General features: G+C 39.4%; 1 protein-coding gene across 2 annotated transcripts in view; it reads right to left on the bottom strand.

The window, feature by feature from the left end:
• Positions 1-25,745, bottom strand: part of sik2b (salt-inducible kinase 2b) — a 43,218-nt gene that overhangs the window by 15,055 nt on the left and 2,418 nt on the right. Inside the window, exons 2-5 of one of the 2 annotated variants that reach the window (XM_051397309.1) lie at positions 23,527-23,643; positions 18,653-18,716; positions 6,792-6,953; positions 299-423 (exon numbers count right to left, since the gene is read on the bottom strand). In XM_051397309.1, coding sequence (XP_051253269.1) covers positions 299-423; positions 6,792-6,953; positions 18,653-18,716; positions 23,527-23,643 — 468 coding nt within the window. Of the gene's footprint in view, positions 1-298; positions 424-6,791; positions 6,954-18,652; positions 18,717-23,526; positions 23,644-25,745 lie in introns of those variants that run through there. The other variant, XM_051397310.1, reaches the window with a different exon arrangement.

Below are 25,745 nucleotides of genomic sequence, written 5' to 3'. Positions count from 1 at the left end.
CCTCCCTTCACACACAGAAATACAAACACGAAAAAGAATATGGTAAATGATTGCGATAGACACCACGCTGAAAACTGTGGTTGGGGAAATTAGCACCATATGACAGGAACAAAAGCTGCTGATTCATCATGTTTCCATTATTAGATATACAATAATTCTCAAAAAAGAATTGCATCAGCTGATTTCATGTGGCTTAGTTAATATCAAACAAAGTTGTGCTCAAAGTTAATTGTATTTGGAAAAAACGATTTAAAATAATGTGGTGTGATTGTCTACTTCATGTAATTACTCATCTTACCCAAATGTCCAGCTGTGGGCCCTCATACTGTTGGCCCTCAAAGACCTCCGGAGCAGCATAAGGCGGGCTGCCGCACCATGTGGCCAGAGGCTCCCCGGGCTGGAAGAAGTTCCCGAATCCAAAATCTACACAGGCAAATGGTGGGTGGGTTGGGAGGGAAAAGAGAAGATAATTCAAACATTAAAGTCAGTTAAAATTGTAAAGGCCCTTCCACAAGTATGCTGTACACAGTGCTGTAAAGAAGTTTCTTGCCATAAGGGACTCTAACTGTAAGTATTACATGTGACCGTAAAAAGGGAAGTGGTTAGGCACATGGTGAATATCTACAGTATAGCTAAGGTGACTGAGGTGCTGAAGTGTCCAGAACAAAGATGGGTTATGCCTTGTGACTGAGAGTTTGTAAGTGTCTCCATGGGGTCTGCAGGTTTTGCATAACGTAATATATGATCCGCATATTTGCACGTTGAGGCAATGGGCCTTTATATGAGGTAACCTCCCCTGGAGACCGACATGAGGTCATTGACGCTGTGGTGTGATTGGTTGTCTGTATTCAAATTTGAATCTTCAAAAGGAACAAGTCTAACTCACATTCGTACTCAAATCACTGAGAAGTCCATGTCTGCCTTTCATTAAAATCCAACTCAAAGCTGCAGTAATATCTGCCAAATAACACTGAGCCAACTAGCGTAACTGCAATTGCTCAGCCAGACCCTTTTTTTCTATTAGTTTGTCTCATTCTTCCTCTTCTCGTTCTCAAACCTTCTCCAGTAAATGATCCTTTGTCTCCTTTCCTCATTCGGTTTTTACAAGACTTGCTACTGGTGCTAACTTTTGGTGCAGAGATGATTAATCCATTAGCGCATTGACAGAAAATTAATTAATCACTATTTTGATAATTAATTCATAATTAATTTAAAAAATCCCTAACATTTACTGGTTGTAGCTTCTCAAATATGAAGATTTCATAGTTTTCATCTTCTCATTATCGTTGTAAAGGGAATCTTGTGACAGGGAGACTGGTCGTTAACATTTTTTGGCCTAAATGATGATAAATCAAACAAAGTGAATCGACAGATAATAGATAAGGAAAACAACCCCATGCTTAGCTAGTTCATTATCAGTGGGGCCCTGTGATGGTGTCATGGGACCTGACAGCAAGAGGGAGCTGACAACCAGGCTCACTTCACCCTCCACCCTCCATCCCCACCCTTTTTCCATAATTCGAAACAGTTACATAAACAGAAAAAATGTATTGCAAAACAAATAAATAACACTGATAAAAAAAATCTGTCTTATATAATGGGGCTGGAGGTGATGTGGGTTCACACACACACACACAAAGAGAGACACACATACACATGCACAGACTGAGCAGTGTGTGAGAGAATGTGTAACCAATTCCTTTTCCTTTGCTCTGCATTATGACCCTTTACAATTAACACGACACAACACCTCTCTGTAAAACAGTTTGAACAAAAAAAGCAGCAAATCCTCACATTTAAGAAGCTGGTAGTGACAAATATTTTTGTAATTTCTCCATGTCTCCTAATGGTTTAGGAGGAGTACCATATACTTAGTGTCTCAACCTCAAATTGACCTGGGGCCACAGTTGGTGAGATTCTGAAAATATTTCCATTACCACCATACTCAACAAAAAAATGAAAGCATACAATTCATTATATAATCATTTTCTATACTTTTTGCTGTTCACAGCCAAACAACAAATGACAACAAAGGCCTGAAACCTGCTCTCTTCTTATCAAATGCTTGCATGGATGGCACCTTTGACTTTTGTCATTATTTTACGCCAAACGAAAAATAAAACAGAATTGTGGTTTTATTTTAATTGTGGTAGTTTAAATTAAAATGAAACAACTAGAAAAACTTTGGTGGGCTGGATTATTTTTTATTTTAGACATCATGATGGAGGGAGGGGGTTGGAGGGCCAGAAATGGCCCCCTGCCATATACTGTGATTGCTATGTCCATTTCCAGCTGGGGAAGGTGAAACACTTGAAAACTACTTTCAAAAATGTTGACGTGGATGATGATAATGATGCAGAATCTAGACCGCATACTGTGTTTTATATTTTGACTGTATAGAAAAGAAAAGGTGCAAGAAATTCTTGTTCACTAGAAAATACGTGTAGGAATCCGGTTTGAGAAATTAGCGCAGTGCAAACTCCAACTAAGGAAATGGCATGTTTGACACTGTGTACGTGAGTGCATGTATTCAATCCATGTAATCACTGCAGTGCAGGTAGCAGCAGGTGTGGTTGAAATAAAGTGGAGGGTAAAGCAGAGCGCCACACTGGGGTTTATTACAAGTATGTTTACTGTCTGATGCTGCTGTGAAGGTGAGATGTGAGATGCAGGCACAGCAGAGCGGAGCAGTGCTGTTGGTTTATCGTCAGAAGCTGTGACCCATTTCATGGAGCTGAATACTGAGCAGACTGGTTGACGTCAAACGCTCCAGCACGCTGCAGGCTACTAACAGCACTCATAGCTCAACAGCAGGGGCGGGGTGGGGGGAGCGCGTGTGTGTGTCGCACACAACAGTATTAGCATAATATTAGCCTAAACATGTCACACTGGAATACACTCCATTGTGACATGTATAAAATAGTACAAAACTGTGTGTGTGTGGATTGTATGTATGGAGTGTATGAGTGATATCATCATGCTGCAGTAAGTGGACAGTATCCAGCCATCAAAACTGTGTCATTTATAATAAGGTGTGAGCATTGATATAGTTATGGCTGCAGCCCAGGATGCACTGCCCTGGATTCACACTTTCCTTTCTCTTCTCTTACACTTGTTGTTACCAACTGAAAACATTTTTTTTACCTCTCCTTGTCTTTCTCCTTGCGTGCATTAAGTTCCCCAAACCTCTCTCTCTCTCTCTCTCTCTCTCTCTCTTTCTAAGAAAACTGTGCAACAAATTCTTCCTCTTATGATGAAAAATGAAAAGTTGAATTCTTAAGAAACAAAACGCAAACTTGCACAACTCAATAAATTCAGAGGTTTTGTTGGTATGATCTGGATCTTATGGTAACACATTTTTAGCAAAACTTTTCAGATATTCCTGTAGAATAGACGTTACTGAGTGATTTGCTTACTTCTCTATTCGCTTCTTTTGCACTTAATTTACCATAATCTCATAATTGTTACATTTGGAGACTGCTTTTTAGTAAAAGTTACACAATCTTGCCTTAAAGGATTACTTTAACCTGTGACTGAAAACAACTTTCACTACAGTGTTAAATTAAGTACATATTTGGTTATAATGCCTGCTAGGAGTGTGCAACATTTATTATGGTATATATGATTTTACATTATGATTTTGTGATAGAGAGATTTGACAACCTGTTTATAGCTGATTTAAAGGCCCTAAAAACCAATCAACAAAGTGTTTTTGAGTGTTAAACTCAAATACCTAAGTAGATTTTCCCCTAGAATTTTTACTTTGATTGCTGCCTATTTAATAACAATTAGTTTTTTTATTGTAACAAATAACTATTTAATATTTGAACCCAAGTTTTAAGGGGCCTTAAATATCATGTAATTTGATCAAAAGCTACGGAACAGCTACAAAACGGACCTTGAGGGGAGATTTTTTCTGTAAACTGCTCGTTTCGAAGGTCAAGTTGGACTTTGAAGGTCAAATAAAGCTAGAAAGCAGTCCTGCTTACTGCAACAGAGATCTCAGTCAATATAATCAGATATAATAAACAAATAGCTGCTAGGAAGAAGACATACCAGCAGATGAGTCTCCATCTACTGTTTTAAGGTATATTTGATATCGTCATACTGGCCAACGCTGGTGGTTTCCATTTCTTTTTATTACTATAGAAGCCGATGTGTATAAAAAATCAATTAGAAACTGGTTCTCCAACAGGTGTCCTTGATCTGGAGATTGTTTATACTTTCTACACCACTTAATTGAGCATGAAACACCTTTAGAGTTTAGTGCACTTACAATTACATCACTCTGTGGATGGTTTCAACAAAAACAATAAATTCCAGTAACAGTTAATGAAGTTATAAACGCTTTGGTGATGTGAGAAAATGTATGAAACATCAGATTTGGTTTTTGAAAGTGGTTTTACCACACCATATTTGCTTTGTTTTTTAAAGAAACACAACCGAAAACATGGAATATATATTTTCCTGCTAAGACACAAAGGGCTGCCTCCTCTGATCCAGCAACTTGCTTTTGTTTTTGTTATTTCTTCTCCTCTCCTTCCATCCCCTTCAATCTGTCAACTTGAACGTAAAGGGGCTGTTTGAAGTGAAAATATGAAGGGCACCCCCCTGCTGCTGATATTCCCCTCTCCTCTGCAGCCACCATGAACGTGACCTTTCTTTGACTGACCGCTGCCTGGTTAAGCTTCATACAGACTGACCAGAGGTGGCCTTTAGAAAGCAGGGAGACATCACTAGATTGCGGGAAAAACTCTTAGGCAAAGATACAGCACAGAAGCATAAGACTGGACATATATATAAGACAATAAGAACATTTTATATAAAATCAAATGAAATAAAAACAAATATTCCACAAGACTTAATAAATTAAATTAATTCATAGCACATTTCTTTCTCCAGGGAGTTTATTCTGGTCCCGTTGGTTGGACAAAACAAGCAATATGAAAACGTTACCTCTAAAAAACTGTGATGGACATTTTACACAATTGTTTCTGACATTTTATAGACAAAAAAAACAATCAAAGTTCAATCAATAATTTCTTGTTGTAGCCCTACACAGTTTGCATTTAAAAAGGTACCAGTTTGTCCTCAAATGGCAGAATGCAGCCATCTTCTAGGGGGTCTGCATTTTGTTGGTCATATGCAGTTGCATGTGCACATGTCGCAATACACAGTGCTGTCAACAGAAGCATAATATTCCACTGATCTACAGGAGGATACACACAACTCATTTTGGTGACAAGACCAATAGATTAATTGATAATAAAAATAACCACTGGATGCAGCTCTATTTCCTGATTAGCCCTAGAAATATTCACCTCTCTTTTACCATGATTGGTTGATCTGAATTGACACCAATATTACTAATCCAGTCAGGAAATATGAAGTGAGGACTGTCTTTCTCAAGTACAGTACAAATCTGACATGTGTACCTAAACTTAATGTACCGTTGACCAAACTTGTCTGAGCATGTTGTGGGTAAAAGCAGTACAGAATGTACCTTGCTGCTGATGTCCTCCTCAGAGACATTTTGTCTAATCACAAGCCAGGTAATGTTCTGTTCATTGTTTTCCTGCTTCAAATCTAATCTGCCGTGCGGACAATTGGCTGTGAGTCAGACCTGTTTGTGAAAATTACTGCTGGGGTAATAACATCTCCAGGTTATCATCTTGGACCCTTCTGACAAACAATGGACAGGATGATGCAGGTGAAACACTCGGTTCTCTATCAGTTATTGTATAGTTCTCTCTAATTTGTCCTTATCTGATTTTACCTTTGAGAACAAATAAAAGCCACTGGACACTGGCCATGAAGGTTAACTGGGGTGCTCACTGGAATGCCCATCTGTCATTTCCCCCCCATTAAGTAACATGTATCAGACAAATAAATAATGATTTTATTATATTATTTAGAGTCAATGATATGAAGTCCTTTGAGGACAAGAGGCCATTTTCTTTGGACCACACATTTATACTCCGTGTGTCTGGTATCCCTTCACACCTGTATTTTTAGCTGTCCTCATGTGGTCAGATCACCTAAGATTGATTTAAGTATCACCATCTCCAAAAAAAGCCCAAGATAAACCATTGCCTCTTGCAGAGCATTGTCACAGCTGCAGCCCTGCCACCCTGCTATGCACTGCTCCTCATCATTCTTCTTTCATCTTCTCATCCGCCACTCCAAAGTAGCCAATCCATATCACCACCCCCGCTTCTCCTCCAGTTAAAGTCAAACTCTTCCCTGCCACCACCCTTATGCCCTCCCACTCCCTCCCAGCCTCCCCCTCCTCCACTCTGGGAAACAGCGGTAGGGTGACATTCTCACTAGCTAGCTCTAAATGCCAGTTGCTTAATAATCACACTTTGAAGCTTGTACTACAGACCTCCAGCTTAGTCTCAAATCTCTGCCTCTGGGTCTGTTTCTCTTTCTGTCCTCTATCTTTAATGTTTCCTGTTCAAAATTAAAGCTCGGGGTTACTGGGGAGGGATTTTTGATCTTCTCTGATCAGTTTTGATAAAGGTGGCACTAGCCTTTGGATTCTTGCTAAGATTTTGAGACGTCTGTCGTGGCATCTTTCAGCCCACAGCTACCTCGCAAGCAACCTCTGACCACTTCTCAACACTGTGCAAATGGCCTGGTCAGGTAGTTAAGACATTTTTTAACTATTCTGGCACTGACATCATATGTATCAGGCCATGGATCAAAACTTAATGATTCCATGCAGACAGCCTGTATTTTCCATTCATAAATGCGTGTATGGGTCCTCTTGCACTACGTTGTTACGGTACCTGCTATCTTGATGTTCATGTGGCCATCCAGCAGCAAATTCTCCGCCTTCAGGTCCCTGTGGACGATGTTGCGGTTGTGACAATACTCCACCGCCGACAGGATCTGCCAGAACTTCCTCCTGGCCTCTAGCTCACTCAGACGGCCATGTTTCGCCAGGTAGTCTGAAGCCAGACAGTGGAGAGAGGTGATGTGTCATGTTAGAAGTACACAGATAATATTTTACATCAACTTATATAACATGACTCTACAGGCCTTTCAAACACAGTATAAGGTATCACTGTGGACAGCTGAAAAGAATGCCGTTGTGCAGATTTTTCATTCCAATGAGTGTTGGTGGGTGTGTTGAAAGGATAATTTACTTTTGATGAGGTGCAGGCCTGGTGCCAGTAGTAGTTTACAGCTGTTCTACATTTCAGCAAGCTTTGTAAAGTGACTCAGTGCAAGATGTATGGTCTAATGTTTCTTCTGAAACCCCTGTTCTAACCCTGTGTGTAAGTGTGTGTTTTTAAGTGTGTGTGCATTTTGTAAGTAGGCAATGGTTGACCTGGAGAATGTGTTGTCATAGCTGGAGGAGAAAAGTGGACGAGATTTGGTCTTCTGCTACATAATGTCCGCAGTACAAGTTGGAACAGGGTGTGAGTTGGGGGTTAGTGGGAATTTTAATAATGGTGCAGAGTTTGTCGCAGTTTATGATTGCAGTGCACACACAGACATACAAACACAGTTGACAATTAGTGGGAGAAATCAAGACATCACTATAAATTGAGTTTTTACCCAATGAATGACAAATAAATCTGATTGCTTACTCAGTAAGGCAGACTGAGTTTGTAAACCAGTCTAGGCTGCGTCTAGGTGGCTGAAGTCATACATTCTACTGTCCTCTTTCTCCAAGCATCCAGATCACTGACCTTTTTCTCATTGTCTGTTCTCACACTGCCCTCACTGTTTTTCTAACCTTTCACACTCAGAGTTCACTAATTTCTACAAAGTCAGCCTGACAGACAATTTTTCACAGGATGCATGATTTTTGAAGCCCCGTGAACTTTGGAAAGTGTGGTGTTTGTTGCTGTCGGCAGGGTTCCTCTTCACACCTCTCTGTCCAGATAGCTTGCAAACTCTTCAATTCACACTCTGTGGCAAACAAGATAGGACACTCTGTGTTGGCTATCCTTCCAGCTGGCGTGGATACAGACCACTGACCAAACCTGACGACAATGCACAATAACCACAACAAACCCAGCCAACAAAACTTCAAATATGAGTAAACGCAGTGTGCAAAATACAAGGAACACAATTACGCAAAGACCCACAAGGTCAAGCTCATCAAAGAGCATTTTTGTAAACACAAAGCAGACAGGGACTTGCAGCTTAGTTTGCTTGGGATATTAAAAAACTAGTTTTAGTCTGGTCTTTGCATTTGTTAGAAATACCTTTAACCTTTTTTACACAAGTAATATTGCTGTAATTTCCCTGGTGTGTACTCACATTTATGTAAAGATAAGATCACTGACAGAATTTTGAAACTAATCCTCTGTCAAGATTCACAGAGAAGTCACACTAAGCCAATTTCACAGCTCATTATCATCAAAAACATTATGCCTAACTAAACATGAGATATTTCAAGTATAGGAACACATATCTTGAGGCCAGCAGCATCACGCTGCAAATTCTTCACCTTAACAGCTCTGTATTGTCTCAACTCAGGGTTGACTGAAGGGCCAGCTGTATGTTGGGATACAGACTGTACAATAGGAATGACTAAAGGACATTAGTCGCGCTATTAAGCTTCGGGGAGACGCTGCTGTTCCGTCATCAACAGCGTGGTTGATAAATAGCTATCTTCTGACAGAGTGAGTAAACCTGATTAGATAGTGGCTGACAAATTCCATAGAGGAGGCCATTTAGTGACCAGGGCAGCTTTCATGCAACGCTGCTAATCAAAAAACACACTGGGGAGGGGAATGTGTCGAGAAGGTATAAGTATGCACCTGTGAGGAGAACAGGGCTCTAAAGTAAAAACCATTCCTGTCGGGACAACTTTCCTCTTAGGAATTCATAATGTTGCGCTTGTTTGTACACACAAAAAGTGACTCAAACCCTGCATACTTTCTCACCTCACACCTGGTCAATCACTGTGTGAAGTGTGTGTGCCAGTTGGATTATTTGCTTAAAACTTCAGAAACAACTACAACTGTTCAAGGATTCCGGGTTATTTTATTGTCATTTACAATGCAAGGTTGTAGAATGAAATTCTGATATAGTTCCCTTTATGCTACTTTTGAAAAAATATAAATAAAAATTGATTAATGACATTTGCATGACCATGACAGGTTTTCTGTTGATTCACAGGAACCTAAAACTGTTCACCTACTCCACCTCAGCTCCACTGATACAGACAGAAAGAGTTTGTCTTTGCCTCTTTTTTCCTTAAAAACAATAATCAGCTCCTTGGTTTTGCTGACGTTGAGCCGTAGGTTGTTTTCTGTGCAACTCTCCACAAGATTTTTGCTTTCATCCTGATATGAAGTCTCCTCATTGTTTGAAATCCGGTTGATGATGGTGTCATCTGCAAACTCATATCTCCATGAGCTGTCTCCATGTCGGGGGAAGCAGTCATGGGTGTACAGCGTGAACAGGGGCTGAGCACACAGCCCTGAGGTACTCCGGTGTTGAGCACTAGAGTAGGGGAGGTGTGACCACCAATCTGAACTGTCTGGGGTTTGTTTGTGAGGCAAATCAGTTTCACAGGGCAGATTGTATTGAATGCTGAGCTGAAATCAAACAGATGTAGCTGTGTGAAAACTGAGTGGATGGTAGTGGAGATAGCATCTTCTGTGGATCTGTTTGTTTTGAACGCAAACTGGTGGAAGTCCAGGCTGACAGGGATGTGATTCTTTATGTGCCCGAAAACCAGTTTCTCAAAGCACTTCATCAGGGGCTAATTGCCACAGGGCAGTAGTCGTTACCCTGCAGACCTTTCAGGGACGATGGTGGCTGTCTTGAAACAGGTGAGCACCTTCTCCTGTGACAGTGAAATGTTAAAAATGCCAGTAATGACATCAATTAGCTGACTAGCACATGTTTTCAGTACACGGCCAGGGATGTTATCAGGCCCAGCAGCTTTACGTAGTCATATTTTTGCACATCCGCTGTGGATGTTGTCAGCGGCAGATTCTCTGGAGGCAGAGTCGACTTTACAGCAGACTATTTGTTGGGGAGATCAAAGTGAGCATAAAACGTGTTTAGCTCATTTGGTAGCGTGGTCTCGCATATGATGGGGGTGCTCCTGCTTTCTGACGTTGGAAAGGTTTGAGGGTTTCCAGCACTGTTCGACCATCCAACAAGCACTTCGGTTATAGCACACTTTAACATCTTAACTCTCTCTTACACATGCACATTAACGCACTTGCATACACAATTATTAACTTATGCCCTGTAATATCCATCTAGCCACCTTGGGACAACATCATGGAGTTTTGAGTTCATAATAAGAGGGCTGCAGCTGACAGCAAATTTTAACTTTTATTTAACTGCACATTATTGTCCATCAACAAACTCATATGGCCTGTTTGGTCAACAATCAACACCTCAAATATATATTCAGTTTACTATTATAGAAGATTAAGTGAGCAAATATTGACTTCTGAGGAGCAAGAACCAATAAATTCGGGGCATTCTGGCTTATAAACTCAACAGATTCATCCACTATCAAAACTACTGCCAATTAGTTTTCTGTCAGTTGACAACTTAATGACTCAACTACTGCAGTGTCGGTCAGACGGGCCTGCCCCCACTGCTAAAAAACAATCCTAGAGGAAACACTGTACTGGTTTCAGCTCTAAATAGAATCCCACTTGACTGTCTTAACACTAAAATGCTCAACAAACCAAATGCTGAATATCACAATTAATCTTAATTCTGTATGAACAGCAGCTCTGTCTCGTTATACAGTAGTGCTAGAAAAACAAGTCATTACTGTCTGAGCAATCAACACTGCGCGCACGCACGCACACGCACACGCACACACACACACACACACACACACACACACACAGTGCAGTACGTTGCCCCAGTGGAAGGATGAGTAATCCACTGATATAATGTTGGCAAGGGCAAGGACCTCAGCACAGTGAGGCATACAGAGCTACATTCTGGGAAAGTGAAGAGAACAAGTATGAATGCATAGGGGTATTAGGGAACAGCTCAACAACCACTGCGTTCCACTTCTGCCGAGAGCTGGGTGAGAAGCTAAGTCTCTTAACAGCTGCTCAGGTTTGGAGGGGACAAACATCATGGGTACAAACTGGCTTGTTGGCTAGACCTCTGGCTGGACTTCAGATAACACTGTGAGGCAGGCATGGGATGTGTGTGTGTGTGTGTGTGTGTGTGTGTGTGTGTATATATAGAGAACAGGGGGCAAATACACACTCGGTTTCCACATCAGTAACTGATACCCAAATCACTTAAATACAACAGCCACATTAAAGTCAAGTCTATGTGGGCATTGATAGATGTGTTGATTTAATACTGACACCCTGAGGGGTTAAATTTGGTTGGAACAAGTTGGAGCTGAACACAGGATAGCGCACCTGGTAGAGCGTGTGCCCCATGTAGGCTGAGTCCGGCCCGGGTTAGATTCCAACCTGCGGCCCTTTGCTGCATCTCTCTATCTCCCCTTTACCTGTCTTTCTTCACCTGTCTTACTAAATAAAAGCACCCCCCAAAAAAAAAAAAACCCAGATCAGCTGCAGGTACTGGTTGTGACTTCTCCTTCATGGTTTACTTACAAGTGCTATTTCTGGAGGTATAATCCTGTTTGTTTTGCTTAAAAAAAAAAAAAAATCTCATAATTTACAGATGATTGTCTTGTTTTGAGTTGAATTCACTTGACTAGAAATGTTGACTTTTACATAAAAACCTTTTTTTTTTACAATCTGGGAACCAATTTGTTGCTTCTCACATCTTCATATTGACACATTGGCCTACAAATAAATTTGTATATTTAAAATAGCAATCTTTTGTTTCTGGGAGCACCACCATACAGTTTTATCCAAACAATCTCCATTACATCGTGTTGTGCATTTATAGATGATTGTTCTGTCCCCTGAGAATGGAGCTTCCATGATTGGTAATAGTCTAAATGACTATTAGTGGAGCTTCCATGATTGGTCACATCAGAAGACGCTTCTATGGTTAGATACCCTACTCAGTTCTCAGAAAACTGGGGATATCCATGTAACCAAGTGTTAGTTGTAGCCCTATCCAATTATGGTGGAATTTAGTGCCACTTTTACACCCACTGGCACTAAATTACTACAATACTCCTTTGGTATTCCTACAGGAATGTATAATATACAGTGTCTATGGTGCTCTACAGTCAGACCCAAATATAATTTATGGGTGGCATCATGTGATCCTAGTGTTTGATTCAGACTGTGAGATGAGTTAGAACATACTGTTCCGTAATGTCACATAGGCCTGGTCAATTTGCATCGAGTTCTCCTTTTGATGGTAATTTTATATCCTAAAAATTGAGTATGTCTGTTTGGATTGTATGAACAGCTGCTTCTTGATGCCATCAGGAAGTCAGATCATTTTCAGACAAAATCTGGTGTTTTGCCACAAAAACAATGCCAGTGTGTGGCAGGCAATTAAAAACAGTGGGTGGGTTTGAAAAATTAAGAATTATATATGTCAAGCTTCTTCTCATTCACATTTTAGGCTTCATCAAAAAGGATTTTACAGGACTAACATCTGATTCTACTGTATATATGTGTGAACATATTTTTTGTGGTGGACAATAAAGCTCTATTAAGGTATGTTATAATCTCCTCATCATGTCTACTTTGGGTGTGATAGTGACAGAGTCATTGTGTTTTCTGTGAGTAAGTGCGTGATTTCACTTGTCGCCACAATGATCCATATAATACAAGTGATGATCACCACAGTGCCATAAATAAAATGAAAGTAAAAGTAATTTTATTTCTCCATAAGACATGGTGGTAGTGGAGAGATAATTTGTGAAGATGCAGACATCTAAAAAACACCACATTATTTATACATGTTCTGATTTATTTATTACAAAAACACCATGTGTCTGCAATAACGGAAGATTAGCACAAATTACCTCAGCTCAAATGTAGAAAAACATGTCAGGTTTATTCTGGCACAACACTTAGATTCCTTTTGCTCCACCAGGTGGATCTTTTTTAAAGTTGCCATGTAAAATGCTGCCTCTCATTAAACTGAAAACACTTTTTGTACCACTGCGCAGACAGGTAGATATCAACTTTATCTATTGGAATTAAGCCAGAAATGGGTGCATTATACTGAAGCAGAATACTGTGACTTAAATAAATTAAGAATGTACACATGTGCTGTTGTAATGAACAAATGTTGCAACATAGCAGACATAATCCCTCTGTCAATAATGTATTGCTATCCATAACTTATTATGTAATTGACATACATTTTGTCTGCACATGTAACTTGATATTGCTTATAACATATAACATATGTAAGAAAAGAGTGCAATATATGGAACAATCCAGATGTCAGGTTCAATATTACATATCAACTAGCATTATATGGCAACTAACGTATTTCTATATTTAAGCCATTTAGGAGTAATTGCCATATTTGGGGGACTATGAGCGAATAAATTGTGGGCACTTCTTTGTAGAAATTCTCTATATTAATATCAAATATAAAAGCCTTGGAAGTTGTTTGGTATCAAACAACTGGTCCTACGTTGGGCAGCCATTCCTTATCAAAGTCAAAGCTGTCACACCCTGGTGGCAGATGTGCAGAAGACTGACCCAGTAAACATGAAGGATTCTTTATGGTAAAATCAAAACTGACAGCCTACTGTAAGTACATAAGAACGTGAGTATTTCTTTGAAGTCAACAGACCAGAGATCTGTATGAGTGATTCTACTCACTGCCAGCTATTATACTCCCCTCTCTCCAGCAGTGCTTTCTTAAATATGCATGCCCTACATTTCCGCAGCACCTTCCAAATTCAAATGGATGTCCCTTGCTCTCGCCTCTATTCTCTTCTGCCTTCTCTCTCCTCCTGCCTCTGCTCTCTGCAACTCTGCTTTATTTGTAGCTGACCCAATTTCCAGGTTTGATCCATCCTGCGTGTTTTTAGGCAGACTGTGGAGCGGCAGACTGACTGACTGACAGACAGACAGACACAAAGGCACACCAACAAGCTGGCATGGATACCTCTGCTGTGCCCATTACTGTGCCCACCCACCCCTTTGCGAGAATGAACCCATCACTCTCCGCCTCCTTGTGCCAAACCCAGCTCCTCTTCTTTGTCTTTACACACACACACACACACACACACACACACACACACACACACACACACACACACACACACACACACACACACACACACACACACACACACACACACACACACACACACACACACACACACACACACACACACACACACACACTCTCTATACCCCTCCTGCTCATCACAACACCATTTACTGTTTGGTCTGAAGAGAAAGGCTCATCCATTGTCTCACTGATTCGCTGTAACAGGGTGGGCTGTTAAGTGTCCACAACAACTTCACATCTTCCGTTCTTTGTAACCTGTGGCTAGGAGCACACATGAGAAATTCATCATGTCAGAAAAGCAGAGCAAACTCTCTGGAGGGCAATGGTGGAGGAAATGGCTGGAGATTTGTCTTGGCAGCTTATCCATTTGTCTGAGTGCATCATGACTGACTTGATCCACCTCCAGAAAGCATATTTGGAAACCAGAAGTGATTGTTCAATTTTGTGAGATTGAATACTGTAATACTAGTCTAGTGCTGCAGCTACCAGTTGGTGTCTGCCTGGCTGAGTCAATGCTGCTATTGCTGCAGCTGATGATGACATATAAATGTCTTACATAACTTTATTACATTGTGCAATCAGGGCAGAGGGGTCTGAGGAATCAGGACAATGGTTTTATAATACCCTGAGAGAATCTATGGATTATGGAAAATGAGGTTGACCAATCATGATTGGTTATTTAGGGATAGGTTGACATTTTGCTCAGTTGCTTTCTTGCAGAGAGTTAGATGAAAAGATAAATAACGCTCTCATAAATGTCTGTTATCTATGAAACTACAGCCATGAGCATAGAAACTGGAAACAGGAAAACAGCTAGCATAGATCTGTTCTCTAAGCAACATTTGTATCACCTCTTGTTTATCAAGTACATAAACCAAAGTATAGACACGACTGCGCAAAATTTAGAATTTCCCGTTGTCCAGAAATAATTAGTTTGATATTCCCCTCCCTTTGAAGATTTTTTTTTTTTGCTAATTCCAAAATACGATGTCCTTGTAGTGAGTTTGTGATTATTTGGCTAAATAATAATAATAATAATAATAGGTTTTCAGTGATGCATTATTCATTAATTATCAAAAAGTAATAAACAAGAAAAAAAACCAACAGTAACTCAACCGATGAATAACAACTTATTGTGGCCAAACACCTAGGGGAATTTAAATGTTTTATTCAGACATAAATGCAGGGAACAACCACAACTTCCGTGACAAACCAGAGAGAGTCAATGAAGTGAATTTCAGTTACTGAAATTAAGCTGTAAAATTGTATTAATTATTTTCAATTTGGGCCGATGGTTGTTTATTCTCGGACAGCTATAAGTAGAATTCTGGACAGTTGTGGGACACTGAAGAAAAACATTTATTTTGAGCCCTGATAAAAAGGACGGTTGATTTTATTTTTCCTGAGCACAGAGTCAGGCTAGCTGTTTCCCCCCTGCTTTCAGTTGTTATGCTAAGCTAAGCTAACCTACCTTTTCCTGGCTGTGGCTTCATATTTAACAGACAAGTATGAGAGTGGCATTGATCTTCTCCTCTAATTCTCTGCTTGAAAATAAATAAAGCATATTATAAGCTTATTCGAATCCGAATGTTGAACTATTCCTTTAAGCGAATACTGTACAGTGAGTGTGTTGTAATAATTCTGTCACTACATAGCTTGACTAGGCTAACAGAAGCTGCTGTTTGGTCTAACCACAATAAGCTGCAGTGGCTATAACATATGTACTGATGCAGTCTTCCGCTTTACCTCTTTGCACATTGTACTTCCTTTACCGTTTTAACCACACTCTTTTCTCATTCATTTTTTCTTCTGTCTGCTTCCAAGCTCTCTGTAGGTCACAGGAGCTGCTGAGTCAACATCACAAGTGGAATAATACCGGATTCAGAATCACACACACACACACACACACACACACACACACACACACACACACACACACACACACACACACACACACACACACACACACCTATTAAGTTTAATGTAGACTGCCGCTAGAATAATCCTCTCAGCTACTGCATCTGAAAGTCAAATAACTAAGCAGAGCAAGCATTCCCAGACAGTCTAATAGGTGAGGCTAATAATCTATGCGGATCATGATCCACTTACATGACAAGTCCACATCACACAGGTCTATGCTTGTGTTATAAATACAAATTTGAATATATGATTTTTTTTAATGCCTGCATGATCTGGAATAATAGCCGATAATAGTTTATTTGTTTTGCTTTTAAGAAAAGTAATATAGCGATATTTGCATTTATAATCCTGCAACAAATGCAAAAAAGTGCAATAAATGTGCATTCTTTGACCACTGTCCAATGTACTAGATTTAGATCGCAGTGCGCACATAATGTACAAATTGAGAGTGTGTGTTGCACCCACAAAATGAGCTGTCAAAAACGTGTCATTTCCTTAATTTTTGCAACTTTAAATAACAAATACCCACAGTTCAAAAAAAGCCCTTTTTTTCAGCCTAAACATAACATGCATCTGTTTTAACCTTGTAATAAAATGCACCTATATTACAAAATCAACAAGAAATAAAAAATAGCTGTTTCAGGGCCCTAAATGTGTGTTTTAGTGATAGAGTGCATGTGGCGCTGTGGCAGACCAAGATAATTTCTTATCTTCATGTACTATTCTTGCAATGTTCTGACTTGTCTGTCCTCTCTAGCACAACTGTCTTTATCTGTGCTCTCTAAAGCAGTGTGTGTAAACCACGTCTACTGCAAAAAGTCATTATTGTACCTTGGAAGTTCAGACTGTCCACTTGCAAACTTGTGTAATGGTTATATGGCCAATCTGAGTGCATTTCCTTATTTGTCACTTTTGTCTCGCAAAAACCTGGTAAATGACTGACTGAGAGAGAGAAAAAAATTATTCCTTTGGTATAGACAATAATTTCCAAAGGTCCAAAATGAATAAGGCAAGTTGTGTTTTTGTCTAGGTGATCTGGTTCTACACTTGTTGCAAAGAAAAAACAAACTACAACATCTGGTCCTTTTTAGTGATTTAAAAATAATCATGAGACCTTCAGGATGCCACGATGAATCACAGATGCCTTGTTTATGTGACATGTACTTAGCTCCTAATAGGACTATGGCTTGTACACTTTTGAATTTCAGAATATGGTTTAATGTGTTGCATTTCTTACAATTAAGAATAAAGTTTGCATGTCTTTAGCATGTTTCCTTGCCTGAAAGAGAAAATTTTAATGTGGCCAAAACGATTACATATTTAATAGATTAGTTGATCAACAGAAAAAAATAAACTGAATATGTTTAACTTTTGGACAGTTGATTGGACAAAACAAGCTATTTGAATGTGTCAACTTGGGCTTTTAGGAAATTGTGACGGTATTTCACCAAATTATTAATTAATGATCAATAATTCCCATTTTCCAGCTTCACAAATGTGAGAATTTGCTGCTTTTCTTTGTCCTCTGTGAAAGTAAACTGCCTATCTTTTGATTTTGGAGTACTGGTTAAACGAAACAAACTGTGATGGGTATTTTTAATTATATTATAACATTCTTAAGACCAAACAACTAATCAGACACAGTCAGCATTGCCTGAGATATTGTGGTGCACAGTACAATCCTTAATATTATTAAATTGTGGTGTTCAATGAATGATGATGTTGTCATCAGGATTTTCCTTTTCTTTTTTATCCTTTTCTTTTTTAAATATAATTCTAAGTGGATTGGTGCAGTTCATATGTTCATATTGTGTCTTGTTTTTCGTTACTTTGTTTGTCCTTATGTGTATTTTATTTTGTTAATTTTTTTTAAGCTCTTGTTTTGGGGAAATGTCCACTGTATAAGCTTGCACTTGCTTGACCTTCCCGGTCACGTGTTTCACTTCTGTTATCGGCTATAATGCTGTTTGTATAGTGCAAATAAAAGCAAACTACTAAGCTGTACCTGTCCATGTAAACGACCAATGTGTGTGGGAAATGGTGGCTTAAATATCTACTTTTTTATTGCTACTTTTTTGCAGATCTGCTCTTAAACATCCCAACCGTTTAATAAGGACAAAAGTCTAACGGAAAGTATTCAGAAAGTAATCTTGATATCTTGCATAATCTGACCACCTGAGTAGTAAACCAGTGATTTTGCACCACATATGGCAATAAATCAATCTTTTTCTCTTTGAGGTCGGCTCTCTGTGGCCTTCGGTAATGTCATTTTATACGACAAGAAAACTGTGTCAGCACTTTTAGTACGGCAATAACTAGCAGCACATGACAAGGGCCATATCAGAACATTGTTCTCAGATATTTATCAATCATGTGACCTTTGAGATTGACGCCTGGATAAGGTCAGAGTAGTGCAAACTCAACAAGACTTTGATACTTCCTTGTTTGTCAAAAACTTTACTGACGCAATTGTGCATATTTTTTGTGCAACTGATATGGGGAGGCCGTGAATGAAGTGGATGGTACAAGGATTTTAAGATACTGAGGTCAGATTGATCTTGTACTTGAAAAGATCACTCACCGAAGATCTCCCCATTCTTGGCATACTCCGTGACTAAGTAAAGCATGTTCTTTGTCTCCATCACCTGAGAGAGGGAGAAGACGAAGGAACAGGGGCCGAGGGAGGGGAGAAAAGAGTGGGAGAGTGAATACACACAGAAGACCAGTTTTCAATAGCAATAATCATCAGATAATCCAAATTAAATGTCTCCTGCAACAAGAGAGAATTACAATAATAAAAAAAGAAACACAAATATTACACAATTGTCCAAATGGCTTTCTCTGAGGGTCATCCACAAAGTCAAGAGCAAAACAAAACGCATGAATGGCACAGAGTCTAAATATGGCATCCATGTAAAAGAATGGAGGTGGACTGTTGGTGTTGCCGAGTATATCTGAATGGTACTTAAAACCTTTCGGTCCTCACACGGTGCTGTGTTGTGTAGGAGGAGGAGAACCGATTTAGAAGCAGAAACACTCAGGAGATGAATAGAATTAAATGCGGAGGGTAGAATCAGATGGAGAGGGGAGGATGAATCAGACACAGTGAGCCAGACATTCACACTAGAAATCCCACGCTCATTGTTTATGATCAATTTTCCATCTGTTACACTGACCGATTCATGGATTTAGGAAATAAAAGCCAGGTTTGTTTTTGTTTTTTTTGTTTTGTTTTTAGTTAGCCCTTGTTGTGTAACAAAAAACATTTTGTCCTCTCTGTGGAGCTGGAAAAAATTTTATTGATGAATAAAGCCCATTTATAGGTACTCAGTATTGTTCAATCAAAACAACAGCATTGTGAGCCAATACAGCATCTAATCTGGGAAATAAACCCTTCTCACAGCAGACATTTTGACTTTTCACAGCAGGAACAGCACAGGTGTAACTAATAGTATTAACAACGGCCCTGTTTCATTCAGGTGTGCCAGTAAACCAGCATGTACAGTAGCAGGGCCCTGGCACTGGCACACCTGAGTGAAATGCAGCCATTATTAATGTTATTATTTACACCTGTGTTTGACAAGATAAAATATCCACCATGACAGAGGTCTATTCTCAGTGTATGGCAGATATTTCCAGCGTCTGTTGTTGTTGCTGTGATGGAATCTAACCGCTACATGCTAACTAGCTTTGTTAGTTTTGGATCTATTAGCTATCTTAAGTCAGTTTGGTGTAGTCCCTTTGCAGTTTAGGTTATATTTAACCGATAACAAAAACATATTCCTACTTTGAGAAATAAAAATAAAATGTTTATTTCCACAAAAACACTAAAAAAATGAAGCCAAAGCTCCCAGTTGTTAAATCTAGTCCAAACACAAGCAGCTGCACAATAATCTTGCCAAAATGAAACAAACAGTCAAAAAACAGGCAAAATGATGATTTTAATCACAAACCGTCCTATCAACGAAAACAAGATTACTATTACAGATTTGATGCATGACTGTAGTCGATACAAAATAGGTGTTGAGGTTTGATACGCAGCCATACTTCTAAGGTCAGATGTCAAGTCAATATGACGCTTTTGTATGAAAGTTCAACATGTTAATACTGTATTAAAGACCTTCCTACCCTGTGGCTACACTTTAACTCTTCCATTTGTATTACATACTTTCCTACACCTGCTTAACATTAAAAGCCTTGATGCACTGCCTGGAGATAATACATTAAGTACATGATATACAGTATTTCTGGCTCCAGACAAAGCAGACTGCTTGATGTGAATAACAGCTATGGGGTAGAGAACTGAAACCAAATCTCTGTCATGTAATAAATTATAATACAAGTGGAGATTTCATAGTCTTGATTTCATAGCAAGAAAAGCAAGCTGCACTTTATGTTTAGAGCTTTATGGGGCTTGACACTCCCGTTCTCAGAAGGTGATCTATAACATCAGTGTTAAATCGATCGAACATAACACACATAAAATAACAACTTCTTGTTGGTTTTGGCATGTATTTGGATGACATGGAGTACATGTCTGAATATCAGGCCATGAGCAATGTGCAGATGTAGTGCACACGGTGAATCGCAAGCTAAATACAGGCTATAAATTAACAATTTATTCATTTATATGGTTTTAACAATGTGGGCAGTTAATTGTAATGTAGAGGATATCGACTTAGGGTCATGATTCATCAATTTATTCAACAATTTCTTGTAACATGATTGATATTCAAACAAAGTACTCATCTTGTATTTGCATTACTACAAAAGTGTAGACAGACAAAGAGTCTAAACAATATCCAGTTATTTGAATTGCTTAAAATCTTTGTGCTTACTAGAGAGACTCATGCCAGTCTAGAGTAAGAGGGAAAGTGGAAACATCCAAGAGAGTCAGAGAATGGTGAGATGTAAAAAGGGGGTAAAAGAAAAAAGAGAGATGGCAAACCAGGGTCAATAGAGAAGAGGCCACACAAAACATGACAAACTAGAGTGGGGTCCACAGTTGGGTAGTCTGTGTGTGTCTCTGTGTTTTCATTAGCTTGGGCTTCCCTTTAGGCCACAGGGTCAACCCTAGTTTATGAAACTGGAAAGGAAATCACTAATTGACCTGAGCTGATTGGATGGATTGGCCGTTGGAAATAATGATACACACCAAAATAACACAGCAGAAAGCTGGAACAGTGCCCCGTGGTTGTGTAATGATAATGAACACTCATTTACTTTCTCTAAACAAACTAAAAGGACCCAAAGGCTTATGTAATGCAACTGAATCACCAAAACTGTTCAGTTACTGGTGGAGGCTATTTTGTGTTAGACAGCGGACATCATGATAACTAGGTGAAAAAAAAAGTTTCTATCTGCACAGTTCACATACCAACAAAGTGCAACAGCCAGAACAAACCATTTTAGGAAATAAACTTTGAGTCTCATAAAGTTTTATGTGAATTTCCCTTCCACACCTGGATATACATAAAACTACTATGCAAGGTGTCACAGTGGCATGAGGGACATGACATTTATGGGATTTATTTCTATAAAAATGCTTTCAGCAGACATCACACTACTGGTAGTGACAATAGGCTCTATTTCAACATTAACAATGGCTCTCTTCTATTCAAGTGTCAAAGTAAGTCATGACAGTGTGACAGTGAGACACCATGCACAACCCTGGACCTTGAAACTGAACTAAACATAACTCATCAATCATTTATTTTATTATTTATACCCGATTTTCTTATTCTGACAAATGTCTTCCACAAAACGGACCTATAGAAACGAGAAAAAGACCAGACTTCACTATTAACTGTGTTATATTTCAAACCATGAACTCTAAACTTTGTGTGTGCTGTGTTCTGAGGATGTCCTGCATAAACCAGGAGAATACTGTGAACAACACATCAATTTCATGTTTGCTGATGGAAAACAAAAGTTAATTTATGCAGCATTCTTTAGGTTTTGGGATATCCGTCAAAAAATGTGTTTGTTCTTCACCTACTGCCGAATTATCAAATTACTGAAACTGAAAACTGACCTAGTGCTCAGACATCAATACTGTCACTTTTCTTGTTGCAGCTCAGCTTGTGATGCACGCTGGGTTGAGAATTACCAAAGGACAATGCTTGTGCTGTAGCATAGCTTGTGGTACTCATTGTCCAGCCCTTAAGTTCAATGCACATTATATACGTTTACATCTTTAAAACCTTATAGTAGATATCTTCTAGCCAACTGCAAGTCATGTCCGCTTTGGGTACCAAAAAATACTGACACTGTGTCCCAATTATCAATTAAATGCTTTTTTAAAAAGGTCCCATAAAGTCAAGACAAGAAATGAATCCATTCTAGACATTTTACAAGGGATCTGAAAATAAAAAGTGTGGACATGAAATATAATTAGTTTCTGATTATAAAACAGAGCCTGACACTGGAGTACAGGTCAGATCTGATGTCCCTGTACAATAATAAAACATTTAAATGTATATAACCTTCAACTACCGACATTATTTAGTTCGAATCACACCAGAAGCACCTTCACACAGTGCAGAACACACACACACATAGATGCACACAGCGCCGAGTGTCAGTCAGTCATTAACTATGCTCTCATATCTTAAGCTATCCAGTGGTGGCAAGTTCTGCTAGGCAGTCGTTGTTTGCTAATGCATTAGAAAATGACCTGGATTGGTCCTGCGCTTCAACACCCCCGACGACTAAAGAACCAGGAGGGAAGATCAACAAGGAGCAACGGTGAATTCTGCACCACAAAATGGACTTGTTCACAGATTAGCCAGAGGATCGCCTAATTCTGGGCCTCCTCAACAGATGTTGGCAACATTGCCCCCCCCCCATTGCAACACATGTTACATATAACAGTATCTCCCATGCTCTCTGAGGGGGCTTCTTTGACCAGGAGCCGGTTTCACAAAGATAGATTTGGCTTTGATTTAACTAATATTCAGACTTCATGTTAGAGGTCTAAATTAATCTCTCGCTGTCAGTCTAAAATATCTTTATGAAACCGGCCCCTGGACTTTACAGTGCCATAACCCTTAAAACAGTTTAAACAATAACAGGTGAGGCACAAGTACGTGTGTGAATTCAGGCTTGTGTAAGAGACATACTAGCTTTTCATGACATTTTACAGACTTGTGTCAAGGTGGAAGACAAGACAGAAATAAATCTCCTGAAAATATCTTGATTGACACAGCTCGTCAAGCAAGACGCAAAAATATGCAAAAATACCGGTTACAAAAGAAGAAAACAAAAACCACATGAAAAGATTATCTTCACACAGCATTGCAACATGGGGAATAACAAGTTACAAATATACTTTCATTAGAGATACACAAGAGCCCAGATAAAATCATGATGCACTGCGGTCTAAATCAGTGAAAGCAGGAAGAGGAAAGCCACTAAAAAGATTATCAATTTTGCCAACATGAGCTAGAGACTCACCTGGTAGAGCTTGATGATGTGGGGGTGGTCCAGCATCTTCATGATCTGAACTTCCCTGTAGATCTTCTCCAGGTTGACAGCATCCAGTTGGGTCTTGTCAATGATCTTAATGGCCACCTGCAGAGTGATGGAGCATCAACAACACAACTGTAATCACTCGGTTTCTCAGTAACAAACAATAGAATCATTGTTAGGACTCATCACACTTGATGGGCAATAAGAATAAACTCCCCACACTCACATACACACTAGTACAGAGAGCAATTTAATATTCTCCAAATAGAAGAGACAGTGGGTTCTTTTCAGTGCGCAAGCAAGGACTCAGGATAAATACTTAAATACAGCTTTTGTGCCGAAACCTTCATAAACAGTTTTAACATTTGAGCCATGATGAAATATCACATGAGGATAGAGGCAAACACAGGCTTCGTTGGAACACACACACACACACACACACACACACACACACACACACACACACACACACACACACACACACACACACACACACACACACACACAAATCGAACTTCAACACACTTGGCTTTTATAAATGATGTCCGGTAGGTAACAAGGCAATATTAACATCTCTCCTTAGACTGTCCCATAAACAACATTTCATCAGTGTGATCTGAAGTGTTCCAAGTGTCTGTGAGCCAAGCTGGAGGAGTAAACAACATGAGACCCCGGTTCCCCTCTCAGCAATCGCACCACCGTTATGAAACTCATACTGAGCGCTCGGACCGAGAACAAGACTGCATTATCAGAATTGTAACCAGTGATACTTGGGCTGAAATGATTAGTTGTTTAATTGATTAGCTGATCAAGAGAAAACGAATATGCAACTATTTTGACAACTGACTGATCTTTTAAAAAGGACCAGTGTGTAGGATTTAGTGGGATCTAGCAATGAAGTTGCAGCTTGAAATGTTCTTAATAAAGCTCAGCCTTCGGAGCATGTAGAGAAACTACAGTGGTGCAAAAAGCATGAACGGCCCTATCTAGAGCCAGTGTTTGGTTTGTCTGTTCTGGGCTACTGTAGCAATATGTTCAACACAGCAGACTCCATAGAAGAGGACCCGCTTTCTCTCATTCTAGGGTCACGAAAACACAACTATTTATTTTATTTATTTTCAGGTGATTATACACTAATGAAAACACATCTATGGATATTATATTCCATTTCTGCCAGTAGATCTGCCTAAATGTTACTCACTGGACCATTGTGTGAATTTCCCCTTGGGGATGAATGAAGTATCTATCTATCTATCTATCTATCTATCTATTATCTATTAATTAATTATGTCTTACGGCAAAAAAAACTCCCGTTCTAGTTTTTTTAAATGTAAATATTTGCTGGTTTTCTTTGTCTTCTATGATAGAAAACTGGATATATTTTGCTTTTGGACTGTTGGTCGGACAAAACCAGCTATCTGAATATGCCAACTTGAGCTTTTGGGAAGTTGTGTTGGTATCTTTCACCAAACAATGACTCAATTAATCGAGAAACAACAGTAATCAATGAGAATAATCTTTAGTTGCAGCCCTAGATGAGATAATGGAACAGGATCCAGGAGGGCAGATCTTTGAGTTGGAAGGTTTATCGGACGCCCAAAATCTTCACGGCAGTTTATAATGCACACACAGGGTTTTCCTCTGGAAACCTATCACAGTGTTGATCATCAGGTAAACGCCAGAAATACCCTGCAAATACAAAAGCGTTTTACCAGGAATATGCGATTGCATTTATTTTGACTCGCAACCAGCTGACGTCACACTGTGTTGCTGCCGTTACATTTGATCCTCTTTAGCATATTTGTAGTTAACACTTAAAGATGTGCAGTAATGGGTGTTTTGATACATGTAACACTCTCCATTATTATCTCCCTACCCACAGCACAGACAGGTATGTTGCAATGCAATTTGGCATTAAATCCTATGAAGAAATCCAAATCTCTTGTAGCTGGCACTCCAGCTACAAGTCGAGACCTCTAGGGCATAAAATTTAAAATCACCAGCCTAGTAAAGAGAGATTACAGGGTGCTTAGCATGAAAAGATCTGAGCTAGCTGATTACATTGTCAACAATACTAACGTCACACACACAACACAAGACTTCTTGCGAACTCTGTTGGCACAAGGTCGTTTAAGGACAATGAGTTGGAGGGATAATTTAGCTCACACACAGAGTAAGGAGAGTAAGGAGAGCAGGACGAGGCA

The sequence above is a fragment of the Dicentrarchus labrax genome, unplaced genomic scaffold, assembly GCF_905237075.1.
Source record: "Dicentrarchus labrax unplaced genomic scaffold, dlabrax2021, whole genome shotgun sequence".
Taxonomy (NCBI): Eukaryota; Metazoa; Chordata; class Actinopteri; family Moronidae; genus Dicentrarchus; species Dicentrarchus labrax.
Note: the sequence above shows the minus strand (reverse complement) of the source record. Positions and strands in the feature narration are given on the sequence as shown.